Below are 14,444 nucleotides of genomic sequence, written 5' to 3' on the forward strand. Positions count from 1 at the left end.
ATCAATGTTTCTCAAGATACGGGAGGTGAATTTTCTTCAGAATGAATGATGTGTAGGTAAGGGCAGGTGAACTAACTCTTAGGTCTGTAATAAATAGCTGGAACGCACACAAGTTTACTAAACACGACTTCTCTTGACTTCGTTCTTCTGCCTTCCAAGCAGACAACAAATCCAGTGGACATTGCTTCATGAACAGCCAAGCAAGCAAACGATGGTTCTGGGCAATATTAATCTGATTTGCCATTAGTTTCAATAAGCTCTGCATTTTCACCTGTCGAGACAGATGGCACTTTCACAAAGCCATTTAAAAATACTATACGAAAGAAACACTCAGAGATGCTGAGGCAACCACCTACTGTAACAAATGGCACGAATCCAAGAGTGGCAGGCATGCAAATGAAATAATCAGGCCTCTCGGCAACTGCTGGCTTCAGAAAAGATTGTGCAGTTTGTCATTTAAATATGCAGACAGGTAAATTAATCCAAAGCAAAAATGACGTGCAATATGCCTTTAGGATAAGAAAGAAGCATGCCCATCACATCAAGCTTTCATAACTAAAGCAAGCATTTTATGTTGTCTTTTTTAAAACCAATCTCCATGCCACTAGTTAAAATTCAGTCATAGAGATGATTACCCAGGTGAGGACTGGGATCTCCCTTATCCATAGATTTTGCTGCTGACTTATTAGCTAAATACCCAACACGAGCACTTGCCAGAAACAAGGTACAGCAATAAGACTCATCGGCACACAACTCATTTCACAGTGCACTTTAAACCCTTCAGGTAAAATTAAGGGCAACGTTATCACAAAGAATAATTTAAAAGTATTAGGAAAACTCCCTGTAGAATAAACTAATGTGGCACTTGATAACTCTCTTCTTGCTTTCATAAAGAATAATTGCAGAAATAATAATTGTGCTTGGTTCTTTCTCTAACCGCAGGATTAATCACTAGTCTCAGCTCCCTCACACTGCCTGCACTACAACTTGTGTGTTTGCAGAGTCCTGGATCACCAAGCAACGTGGAGGAGCTTCCAGGAGCGCAGATACTGAAAAACATACTTGATATTCTAATACAAATATACAGATTATGATGAAGCAAATCAGACTCATACCATCAATTATTTCCATCATAATAATCATACCTAACAAGTGAAAGAAACACTGTGCGCACACAAAAACCCAGCTCCAACTCATTTTTCCTGCTTGCCATCACTGTACCTTACAATCTAAACCATTCTGAAGATCATTAAGGAGAACACAGCTTTTTTTTCCCCTGTGACCACAAACAAGATATTCCAGGTTTCACAAGACATCTCAAGCTTGATTCGAATCAGTGTCAAAGAGAATTGCACTGGAGCTGCTTAGCGAGTTTGGAGTCTCCTGCAGTCGCTAATGAAGACAAAAATTGGTGTAGAACTTACTCATGGCCTGAGACCCAACACAAATGAAACAAACACACCTAGGGTACACAACACCCAAAGAGAGAAAATTTACACTAGAGGACTGTGTAGACAACACAAAATTGACTCCTATATTTACAGAAGAGCAGAAGTAGCACCTGCGATGAATGCACAACATAGGGAATGAATATGTTTGACTACAGAGCATACATCTTGCATTTCCAGCACGAGAAGAGCTAGCTGGCCAAAAACAAAGCTGTGATGTAAAATACGCATTTCCAGGGATGAAAAGTTTGCCCACAGAAACCATTCTGAAAACAGAGAAAAGTTCAAATATCAATGCAAACCGCTCTCTTCCGTGGGTTCCCTTGATATGTTAATTAAAGCATAAATCTAGATGCTAAGGAGATAAAATGTTTTCATGCTCTCTGTTGCAGTAGGCAGGATGAAATAAGAGCCTAAAGCAATCAAACTTAAAACCAGCACAAACATGAGCACTAAGTCAATGTATAGATTTACTCCAAAGGAACAACACTTTAACAACAACACACCTACAAACTCTAAACATGCAAGTTACGTTTATTTCTGTAGATCATTGTACTGTGGAGTCTGACATTCAGTAATCACATTCAATAAGAACGAGGAATAGTTGCAAAATTGGAAAAGAAAAAAAGGCACATCATTACATTGTTTTTAATCAATGCAAGCGATCTGTTAAATCTACAATGAAAGGCACTGGAACACAACCCATCACTCTAGGCAGTAGTTAACCCACATTATTTGGTGTTAAATGTCTTTCCGGATGGTTCACATGTACATTGTGTATCGGAAGAAACATCCAAGAGGCACGCTTGTCACTGGAGGGAAGAATCTGCTGAAGGATCTCCAGTAAAAGAGACTGGTGGCAGCTCTCTCCACCCTCCACCCTGCAATGCTACGACACAAAATTCACTAAAAATTGGACTCCCAGCTGCATCATTAAGTAAATATCTCAATAGCTTATCAATTTGGACTTAAGATAAGCTAATGTAAGTACTTCTTTTTCAGCCAACACCTGTAAACCTGTCTACAGTTGCACCATAACCAATAAAAAGGTAAGTTGTTCCAACTCAGTTTAAAGGACAATTTAATGGATGCAGGCGAATACCAGTGATGCTCTCCTTTTGTGGGGAGACCCCCGAACCACAGATCCACCTTCACAGGCCCGAGAACACCGACGGGTTCTTTCTCCTGGATTTCCAAAGGGCAGAGTCTGCACCCCCACTGAACTCCATGGACTTGTCTGGGAATTAGCAAGAGTGAAAGAAATGGTTCTGCAAAAAGAGGAGTTAGCCAAGAAAGCTCTTTGGCACATAGACTACTGGAGAGTGTCTGATGTTGGAGAGTCCCAAGAGGTTGAGCAACAGCAATACTTCTTCCTTTCAAGCAAATCTATAAGGAAATAAGAGCCTCCTCAACAATCTGCAGTGTACAGTTTGCCCCAAGAATGCAGTTAAAAACTGAAAATGAAAACAGCTCCAATCCTCTAAATGAAGCTCAGCAGCTGGTTGCCTATTAGTGCCCAGAAAGCCAATGCTGGGATGGCACCACCAGCCACATGAGGAGCTTTCCGGAGGTTTCCAGAGGCTTTATACATGGTTGTGAACCTTCCTGGACAGATTGACCCTCCCGTGTAATTGCTCCCTATTACCCATAGGAACAGAGTAAATGAATGGAGAGCAGGCCTTACTGGAAGTCATTATCAGTAACCACAACTGTCAGAACAATTCCAGTAACTTACTAATGGACTCTATCGGCATTTCCTCAAATTTTACACACTGTGTGCGGAACCAGCATTCAGTGGGAGAGCTGTTTTCATTATTTCCTCTGGATTAAAACATATAATTCAGATTATACCTTTGACTGAAGGGGAAAAAACCCTCACAACCAAGCAGCACTTATAAATGTATACAAGTAGGAACAGCCTTCAAAATCCAACAATGATCTGACAAAAAATGAGCTCCACCAAGATGACCTGCCATTACTGATTTGTTGAGCACACACAGACAAGATAGATGATTAAATTGCAAGAAACACAAGCTGTTTATAATCTGTACTGTAACAAAAAGATATTGTGCCACTTTCCTAGCTCAGTGGTTCTTGACTAAAGATAGACAAAGCTAAAACACTGTTCTACTACACACATGCTCCTAAGTAACCAAGAAAAGAGAACACAAGGGGGAATACCTTCCAGGAGAGCCCTGTCTTACAAACAACTTTGTAATTAGTACATTTTTAATTTCCAGTGAAGCTAACACAGATATGAAGTGACAGTTATCCCTAGGAAGACAACCCAATTTTAATTTAGTATAAAACCCTAAAATACACAGTGATAGAAATGTATTCTGCTTCCTAACTGCATTTTCACCTGCGGCAGTTTTGGGGGTGTGTTTGGCAGATGTCGAAAACTATATGGCTTTCATCCAGGACTTGGCTGAAGTATCCAGTGCTACAACTATCTACCTGCTTGTTAATCTGGTTTCATTAAATAATTCCTAAAATTGCAAAGTTAACTATACAATATAAAGACAACCTGTGGTTCAAAATTTAAAGTGCACACTATGTTTATTTAAGCTGTCTGCAATCCAAATTCAGGATGCAATTCATTAGTGGATGAAGATCTCAACATTCTTCTCTGACTCACTTTCACTGCATTCTTAGGCTTGTCTTTTCATCTAAGACCGAACAAGACACGTTCTTCCAGAAGTGCAACTATACTCAATATAATTAAGTCTCTCCAGTGAGAGGAAAGCATTCTGCATCTTTCACTTGACAACAAAACTAAGGGCCTTGAAAGGTTCTAAGCAAAATTGTGTTATCAAGCAACAGACATGCTTTGGTGGCAACTGGATCTAGTGCTGCTCACCAGTGTGGATTTCATAGAACGAATCCTCAGTAGATGGGAGGCAGCGTCTTTATCAAACCACTGGTGAAGCACATGAGATATCTGCACAGCCTACCATGCAGCAGCTAAGAATGATGAGAACATCATCCTGATGCATTAGTACAGAGGCTCAAATTAAATAAACTCAGTAAGGACTTTTATACAGTAATATGATAACTTTCCAGAGGAACACCCTGTTTTTGAGAAAAATGGAAATAATCCCTATTTAACATATCCGTAATACATCAAACAACATTCAACAGCTTGGTGGTTCCAATGGCAAATAATATGCAAGTACTTCTGGTCTTAAAGAATAATTAAGTTCACAGCCACCCCAACAAAAAAAAAAAAATGCCATGCTGCATTAGAATAATAAATGATTCTCAGATTCCACTAAATAAATTCTATAAAACCCCACAATTGTTGATTCTGTTCAAATGAGGCACCTACTTTTCAGAACCAACCCATGTACGAAGGATTTCAGTATTTGTCAAAGTCCTAATTTCAATACAGACCTTGGGGAGGGGGAATGCTGCCCTAGTTAAGAAACAGTGTTGAAAGGAAAGCTAAAAACAAATAAAACATACATCACTGACTTGTTTATTTCTGAAAGGAGCAACAAACTTCAGAGGCAAACACAGAGCTCTGCAGTTTGAAGTGTGGTTTTATATCCCTCCCCCTCCCCAAATCAAGGGCATAGTGTTGTTTCACAACAGTCACCAATGTTGGGGAAATGAATCAATTACAATATTTTTAAACCAATCCGACCATAAGGAAAACCTGCAAATAAACCCTGTGAGACCAGTATAATCTTTGGTTTAGTGCTTTGGGGTAGGTTTGGTTTTTTAAGTCCTAAATACAGCACAGGAAGATGAAAAGCACTAGTTGATTTTACTCTAAGGAAGCACAAGCTATTTTTAGAGGGAAAACCTCTTTTAAATCCTGAAGAGCCTGGCTGATTTTCATGTTCTTTTATTAAGTTATTTATAAATAATAACAATACCCAGGAGAGCATCTTCCTTCATTGCCTGCAAGCTTTGAACCTCCCCAAATTCTCATTAAACTGCTTCAATAACTTGCTCATGCAGCCATATAATTGCAGCCACATAACGGGCAGTGCAGCTTCTTTTTTTCCAGCAGACACGAACCGTCTCCCTCGCTGAGCAGTATTTACTATTAAAATAAGAAAATAGGTAAGTTGTGCTCAGCCTGGTGTTGCAGTTAAGTGTGTGATACGCCCAAGTCTCACATTCAGTCTGGGGCTGTCACGGGGAAGCCGATTCAGCCACTTATTAAGTGGCCTCGTGTCATTCTGCCATGAATCTGCAAGAGATAGAGGTTCTGCCAGCAGGCTGGGAAATAAAACCCCTTCAGTTCCACACACATGTAAGGCTAAAGGAAGGAATCATTGAAGCATGACTGCACCTGAGAAAACCCCGCATTAACAGGAGACAGAGCAGAAAGAAAAAACCAGAATTCTATTTTGAAACAGGATTAGACTATAAGTCGTTGTGCACCTCTAAGCTTTTACAATACCAAAAATCCTCCTTGGTTCAAATCCCTTCCTTGAGAACCATTTTATATGTGCTGCAAGTCAGACAGAGATCATAGCCCTACGCAAAAAGCCCATGTTATGGATATTCAATGGTAAATCAGTCAGTAAGGTAATTAATTACCACAGTCACTGGCTAGCTGAGGCACCAGCACGTACTTCTAACGCAATAGTTTCCCCAAACTTCCCTATTCCAGAAACAAACAAGTCAACGCTATTTAACCGCGTTTGGGAAAACAGTGACACACCATTGCCAGAGCTTTTGCAATTAACGGTCGGCAGAGAAGCATTTTAACTCGGATTCCTCAATCTCTCCTTGCGCTGTATTTTTCAGTTCGATAGACAAAGTGCTGCAGCCTTCCATTACCACTGCACTGCAAATCTGCAGCCAAATTACACCGTATTGGGGCTTCCTGGCAAACAGTCCAAACTGAGGCCATGGATAGCACGGACAGGCCTTTTATAACACAATCTGTGTTGTTTACTCATAACCCCTATAAAGTAAAGAAAATTATTCATCATCAGGTGCTGCTTCAGTTAAAATCTGCATTAAGAAAATGAAGCGATGAGAACACCATATTCTGCTATATGAACAAAAAATAAGTTTCATTTAGAGGCAAGTTTTGTGATTAAAAAACCCCTTATTGGGCCTGAGGAAAGCGGAGCTGAGCAGTCGTGAGGCTGCAGAGCTGGTGCCCAGGGAAGGGGCTCATCACGCTCCTCCTTCCCTGTGGCTTCCCCAGCCACCTTGGGAAGGAAAAGGGAATTGGTGAATTAGCTGGTTTTCCTACAGTCTCTTTCTTTCTGAGAGAAGATGAAGTGGCGGTGAACCATGTGTGAGCTGGAGCAGTTACTGCCCAGGCATCTGTGTGTGTCCCCTGCCACTGGAGGCGAGGGAGGGGACGGAAGGGGACAACAGCAGTTCTTTTCATTTAATCGAACACTGAAGGTCCACTGAAATCCACGGGAACCTGAGCAGCAACAGCACCGCAAATGGAAGTCAGGGTGTGCAGAGCAAAGAACAGGGATAACAAAGAAAAGGAAATTAAATGAAGGTAGAAAAGCGGTAGCTTGCTCTCAGATCAACACACCTAGAATCAAAAACCCTCGGTGCCTCGTTAAGCCAACTTTTCTGCGCGAATCCATACTGAAGCGAAAATTTGTAAGCAACACCAATATTCAGAGGAAAAACGGTCAACGAGTCACTCCCTCTATTAAGATCTGGACTGTAGTACTAACAGAGTTTGAAAGTAGTTTCCCGGTGACTATTCTTTACTAAATGTCACCATTTCTGCCCCAACAACAACAGGAAATTTGAAATAGTTCTGCTGCAAAATGAAACGCAACAGTAGTAACAATATTTAGTACTTCAGAATACTTCACATATATGAAGTACCGCACAAACATTAATTTATCCTAATCATCTTCGTGAATCAGGTATGTATTATTAATAGCACCATTACGCAACTGCTGCAGATTCCCGTTATTTCTGTTGCTCACTTTTCTTATTCCTCTTTTCTCTTTCAATTAAAAACGCAGCTCACGGTACCTGCATAGGCTCCTGCTTCACCACCAGCCACTGCTTTGGGAAAAGAAACATCACTCATTTTTGAGCACTGGAGTTGGGTAATAAAGTGATGTCATACAGTGGCCCCACAACAGCAGAACAAACCTACAACAGCAAAGCTGGCAAACAGTAAGTGGTGTGGTCTTCATCTAGTTTTGCTAGGAATTCATAATAGCTAATAAAATCTGTAATTTCTACCTAAATACTGGAAGCCTTCATCAATTTTTACACAAATTCACCTGCTATATCACGCACACACAACACAAGCACTAGCACAAGGGAAATTTTCACTCGCAGACGCAATATTGCAAATTTAATCAAACACATTAGTCCCTTCTTTGCTGAATTAGACTATAACTCATCAATAACTGCAGAATTTCTCAGGGCAAATACTAAAGTGACAGAACTCTCTCTGAGGCAGCACTTTTCAGAGCAGTTTTTAAAATGCTAAGCTAGGTCTACTCATCAAAATTGTTCTCTTTAGATGGAAAACAGTATTACAAGAGAAAAGGATGGCTTCTTTACCTCCCTGGCCAAAAGTATACAAATGGAAAAGATGAGACAAACACCTTTACTGAATGGCACAGACCCAAGTAAATAACCATTCAAAAATCTACTACAAACACGACCGTGCTAGACTGGGTATTTCCTTAAGCATCTGACATAAGATCTGAGGCATTAGGTACAAGTATTAACAGGGCATCAATATTCAACGAGACCCATCTTCCAGCCTCATGTCAATTAACCAGTGTTAACATTTTTATTAACAAATTTAGACATTATTTTTTGTCTTTCCAGACGGAGGTAAAACTATCCTTAAATTCTCTCTCTCTCCTCTTACTCCCAAGTGAGACCCCACCATAGACAACCCCACCACGTGTTTTCAAGAGCACTCATGGAAAACGCCACCAAGACTCAACTCAAGTCTCTCATGGTAGCGCATAATGCAAAAGGCCGACAGACGAGTCTGGTGTTGTGCAGTGGGTAATAGCTCAGATGTTCTCCATTACCAGCTCATGGAATGAATATGTAATAGGTTAAAGTACTTAATGTCATAAATCAAGCAGGGTCAAGACCAAGCGAACACTCCAATTATTTGATATGAATATATCACTCCTGTGGCATTACTTCATTACTTTGCAGCACGTAATAGTAATACACTTATGTTCCCATCTCCATTTTACAAGCTCTCTTCATAGGCTTCGCAATTCCACTAAAACTACATTTGAATTACTGTTGTGTCTTTGTGACAACATATATATATTCATCATGTAGTTTTATCAATTAGTCTAGCACCATGATTTACTGTGCTGCAAATATTCAGCATAAAGACTCACACAAAGCTTGTCAGTTTATCCTAGGAACATGTTTGGTGTAATTTGCAGCTCCTGGTGATTTTTTGGGCCCTTTTGCTAGTTTTTACAGCTTTTTGGCACTACCATCTCATTAATTGCTTTCTCTGAAGACAAACATGTTGAAACTCTTTAATGATTTCCTCTGCCAGTGTCTATTTCTGAGCTTACTGTTCTCAATTCAGAAGTTTTGAACATCTTGCAAGCTTTGATTTCTCGCCAAGTTTTTCTTCTGCTTCTACACCACATTTCTTCACACACCTTACAGTTATCTCCACCTTGCAATAGCATTCCATCATTAGTTCTGGCCCCGCTTCCTAAAGATCCCCAAGTCACGCTTATTTCTCGTTTTCTTTGTCTCAGTGTTGTTTTTTTTAAAGCCTTGACATTTTCAAATAACCACCTAGAGGATGGTTTAACTGTTTCTGAACTGCCTTTTAAAATTCTATTTTTCATGCATTTTTATCCTAAAATCATACTGGAGGGTTTGGTATGTTTAAAAGAGACCAAAGTAATGGATGCCAGAGAAGGTTTACAAAATTTTTTCAGTTTTTCTCTCTTCATTGTTTCCAACTTCTCAAAATAGTGAACTCATAGGAATGTTAGTTTCTTGGATGTATATTTTACAACTCCAGAAAGATTTTATTTGTAGTTTTAACAAAATGCCAACAATATAAAAGTATTTACTACCCCTCCAATTAAAAAAAACTCAAAGATAGAGCGTTTCAGATAACATCGACCTCCAGAATATTAAGACCGTTGTTGGGGATTTTTTGTTTGGTTTGGGGGTTTTTTTTGGTGTGTGGGTTGTGGTTTGTTTGTTTGTTTTCTAGAAATCTTACATCTCCTGATCATACATTTCTAATAATAAATTCACCTTAACAAAAGTCATAAAAATTAATATATTTAAAGCTTGAATTAAGTTTAAAAGATATTAAAGAAAATCAAGGATAAAGTGTTGGTAAGCCACAATCAAAGAATTTGGTTTTAACTTCCTGTAAAAGCCTTTTGTGCAGTTCTGGCTAGAAACTGAAGTTATCTTTTAAAAAGCACATTTGAGAAAGCCACAGGTCATTTTTTACTTATTTTAAATGAAAGCCTGCCCTCTTGCGTAAGATTGAAGTTGTGCATGACTACAGTCAAGAGCACAGAGGGATGAACATGGGTGTGACTCCTGGACTATCTAGAAAACATGAACCTTCCAGGGCTCTTCCACCGGAGTGCGCTGCTTGTCCTGACAGCAGAAAACGGGGTTTGTTTTTAACCCTTTATTCCTGTTAGTATACTATAAAACATCTACTTCCTTAGGAGAGGAGGCCAAGCATGAAGTCAACGGTCACAAGTGACTTGCAAAAGGCCGTTGAAGACAATCTGGAGATGTCACGTCGTGTTGACAAGATCCTCAAGTCAAAATCTCCAAAAACTACCCTCACTACTACCTACTATACACGCTTTGCAGTCAGCGTAAGCAATAAATATTCATCTAGCTGCGTAAGTAGCAGCACTGTCACAGAATACATAGTGCAAGGTATCCATTGTGGGCCTATATATCTACAAACAGACAAAGTTTTCACACCTACTTAAAATTCAGAATGTTTCACCTCCCAGAAAAGTCAGGCACCTACTTATTTACCTAAGTAAATAACAAACACCACCTACTTTCGAAGGTGCTCGTGCTCCTTCAGGAAGAGTTCCGTTCTTCTGTTATTCACGCCAGATCCACTTTTATAAGATCTAAAATGCATTTTAAAAAAATTGAAAAACATTTTTTCCAGAGGCTTTTCAGTAGACAACATGAACTTATTTACATACATATTGAGCCGTGTTACTCTGAAGTGACCAAATAGAAAAGTTCCAGTGATGTTAAGACACTTTCAAAGTGATTTGGCATAGCTTAATAGTTTTACTTTGAAAATATGAGCTCCTTTTCATAGTTAAAAAACAAACAACAATACAAAACAGCATCTTATTACAACCTTAATAAGAGCTGTGAACTCAAGTTGCTTTTTTTTGCTTTATTCAGAGCGCAGACAAATAAGCCACGCCAAGTATTCTCCTACAGGAGGGTTTGTTTCCACCTTTGTCCTCCGAGGACAGTCAAGCACCGTCGCTGTAACACACAATCTGACTTACTCAATATCTTTTCGTACTGATCCCAGCAGATTCTCCCTTTCTCGTATTGCCAAAAAGTTCGCTTTGGTTTTGTGGAATTCATGCGTATAATCCTGCAATAAAACAATTACTCCCAAATTAGGATCCTGAGATCGATTTCACAATACCATATACTCAAGATCAAACCATCTTTATAACATGTTAGCTGTTCTCCAACATCAACTGCAAGACATTACCTGCAAGAAATTAACATCAAAAATGCTTGGAAGTTCATGCAAAGTATTTTAAATTTCAGCTCTTAGAGTAGTTGTATTTTCTTATCTTAAATCTGATGTTCCCTCTCATATTACTATGCGACACACCGCACAGACAAGATAGTTCACTACGGTACGCTTCCCCCTTTGCTATATAGAAGATACCCATATAAGTTTGCATGCTTTACTGTTCCTTCTTAGCTAGGTGCTAGTCACCAATGTGACATAAGAATGCTATTTTTTCAACTCAGAGTTCACTGATTGGGGTACCTGGAGAGAAGAAATGTAGAGACGGGATCAGCGGCATTTAAATGTTCTGGTAAGATATTCAAGCATACAGCGATATCAACACTGCTAATAATTATTCCAAACAAAGCAACAAAATAAAAGCATTTGTTACCTGCAATATGTCTCTATGACGCTGTAACGTGTGCATCAGTGCAGCGTTCAGGGACGGGACTCCTGCACTGTTCGTGTATTCTGCCATTTTGTCATTTATCCCAGTAAGCTAGAGGAAAGAAAAAAGAAAAAGTAAACCATGAAATGGTTTATTCTTGTAAGACAGTTACAGTGCGTAAGGTGAAGGAGCTGGCTCTAAGGACAGACCTGCAGAAACACTTGTCTGTCACTCACACTAGTATTTCCTAAAGTTCATCACAGAAACCCGTACTGCAATATGTCCTGGATGGGGAAGTGAAACCAGAGTAACTTGAGTTACCTTTCCCAGAAGCTGTTCAATCTCCACAGCCATGGTCTCAAACATCCTGTCCTGGCTTGATCCATTTAAGAGAGGAGTTGTGTCAGAGCTAAGGAAAAAGAAGAACAGCAGTAATTGAAAAGCAGAATATCTTCTCATGAATGCGAGTAATAAGAAAACACTGGTGTTAGGTGGTGGCAAGCTTCACTACCTAGTTTCCCAGAGGGATGAATTAAGCCTAGAATATGACATTATATTCTCATATGATGTCACTAGTTCAGATAGAAGTTAGAGGCATGCACCACATGGGGAAAATACAACCTCTACTTGGTACACATGACACCAAACACTCGTCTACTGTCAGCACTTACCTAGGACCAATGCCCTTCCCTCCCCAGCTTTTAAACTCGATTTAGGTATTTATTGGCAGGAGGGAGCACTACACTATTAGCATGTTACACCAGCTGCATAATCACACCTTAATAACACAGCGCTAGGACAACCCACTGACCTATTAAGCAGTCGATGCTCTATGGAGCAACACAAACCACACATTTTATCACAATTACATACGGTACAGCTTCCTTCTGCTTTTTAAGGTAAACTAAAACCACCGTGTGAAGTCATATCTAAGCAACAGAATAGAAGCACAACACTTAGTACACCAATCTGCACGTATGACAACTAATGGCTTTCAGAGTCTACTCTTTGCTTTGGTAAGATATCGTAACTAGAGTAAGAGAAGTCAGTTTTATATAGGGCAGCAAAAATAACTAAACCAATTAGACTACACGGCAAGTAACAGCACTGAGCTAGAAAACAGAGAGACACTAGGACTCTGATTCATGAGTAACATGATCATTTTTGGGGCCCTCTCACACTTCCAGAAACAGAAATTCATGGAAAGGTTCAAAATTGATTCAACCATCAAATGAAATAAATAAGTAGAAATATAATAAATATATATAAATATATATATAATAAATAAGTAGAAATATCAATAGACATACATACAGTAGTCACACTCACAGACACACAGTGTTGGGACCCACAGCTAATTAGCAAAGAACAGCAGTTTTTAAAGGTTGTACACAGGGACAGAGAAATTGTTAATTAGCGCTGTGGAAATGCAGGAAAGACTTCAACTCTGGCCCATACGCTAAAGGCCTGAGAAGTTTTATCATACTAACTATTTAATCAAACATGAATCTGCCTAAAGCAAACAGAAATTATTAATATATATATACACACACACATATGAATGTATGTATCAGGTTTATATATAAAACCATATATATTGCTCTCACTATTACTATTCATCTTAGGAGAAAGCCAGAAAGAAACAGCGATGACTCCTGAAGGGAGGGCTGGTCACATGCATAACCTTGAACCAGACACAGCTGCTCAGTGCTCCACCTCCTTTATCTTTAATACAGGGATCACACCTGGGAGATGCAAGGCTCAATTCCCCTAACTGCAAAGTCCCTGAAAACCCCTCTGCTAGTTTAATACAAGAAAAACCGGAAAATAAGGCAATGCGTTAAAAAGTCATATCATTAGTTCACACACTAACCCCACGTTTACAGACTAAAGTTTAAATTCAGCTTCCCCCAAGTGACACGTGTGCTCTCACGAAGCAGCGCTGCAGCCCACACACCTTTCTGACTCATATGCCAATATCGCTCGATATTCCATCAAGGCCAGCACCAAGAAATGCTGAAATGAGCTTCTTAAGAAGCTTAAACATAAAAGCCACAGGTGGGACTAGCATTAAGTAAATTATAAAAACGAACCAAGCGTCACAAGCAGCATTTAAAACATAAAGAAATGGGATAGTACCTATACCTGTCGCGCCTTCCGTCTCGGGCGCCGCTGTAGCTGGTGCAGAGTTTGCTGAAGGAGACCAGCTTCAGGTCCAGCTCGTTCTCCAGCTGCCTCGCTTGCTTCCTGAGATCTGCACAGGGCGGCCGAGAGTGGGGGAGAAGTCACAAACCCGCACGGGGACCCCCAGCTTTTTGGGGGGGGGGGACGCGACTTCCCGAGGTTCTGTCAAGTGGAGCTGGCGCGGAGCCCAGAGGGAACCCCGCGGGGAATGGGGACGTGGCGGGGCCCTCACAGAACGGGGGAGCACCCCAGGCTGAAAAGGTGGGGCACGGCTGAACATCCGCAGGCTCCAGCACACACAACCAGGAGGGTCCAGCGCCGGGTGCCGCCCCCTCCCCGCGGGCCCCGGGGCCTCCCCGGCTCCGCCGCCTCATGGCTTAGGGGCCCACGGGGCCACCGCAGCCTCCAGGCTCGGGCGGCTCCGACCCCCCCCGAGGCGGACAGAGGGGACCCGGCAGCGGTTCGGCGCTGCCCGGGTGGAGCTGAGCCCCGGGAGGGCCCCGCGGCCGCCCCGTCCCCGCTGCCCTCAGGCCCCACTCGCCTTCCCAGTAGTTGCTGCTCCCCGCCGCCATCTTTGTTGTCCAACGTCAGCCGAGCGGGGCGGGCCAGAGCGTCTTCCTGCCAGCGCCGGCGCCTCACGGGACGGGCGGCCCTCCCGCCGCAGCGCCCCCCGACGGCTCGGCGGCCCCGCGCCCCGAGG

General features: G+C 41.2%; 1 protein-coding gene across 4 annotated transcripts in view; it reads right to left on the reverse strand.

Annotated features, from left to right (window-relative positions):
- GOSR1 (golgi SNAP receptor complex member 1) overlaps nucleotides 1-14,364 on the reverse strand; it is a 32,930-nt gene extending 18,566 nt beyond the window's left edge. For 2 of the 4 annotated variants that reach the window (XR_013923109.1, XM_080357341.1), the window contains exons 1-6: nucleotides 14,286-14,364; nucleotides 13,700-13,814; nucleotides 11,882-11,969; nucleotides 11,564-11,671; nucleotides 10,931-11,022; nucleotides 10,457-10,531 (exon numbers count right to left, since the gene is read on the reverse strand). Coding sequence is in view for 3 of the 4 variants with exons in the window: in XM_080357341.1 (XP_080213467.1) it covers nucleotides 10,457-10,531; nucleotides 10,931-11,022; nucleotides 11,564-11,671; nucleotides 11,882-11,969; nucleotides 13,700-13,814; nucleotides 14,286-14,316 (509 nt within the window). In the remaining variant the exon portion in view is untranslated. Of the gene's footprint in view, nucleotides 1-2,161; nucleotides 2,338-10,456; nucleotides 10,532-10,930; nucleotides 11,023-11,563; nucleotides 11,672-11,881; nucleotides 11,970-13,699; nucleotides 13,815-14,285 lie in introns of those variants that run through there. The other 2 variants (XM_080357343.1, XM_080357342.1) reach the window with 2 other exon arrangements.
- Nucleotides 14,365-14,444: the final 80 nt, after the last annotated feature.

The sequence above is a fragment of the Nesoenas mayeri genome (genome assembly GCF_963082525.1).
Source record: "Nesoenas mayeri genome assembly, chromosome: 20".
Classification (NCBI taxonomy): domain Eukaryota; kingdom Metazoa; phylum Chordata; class Aves; order Columbiformes; family Columbidae; genus Nesoenas; species Nesoenas mayeri.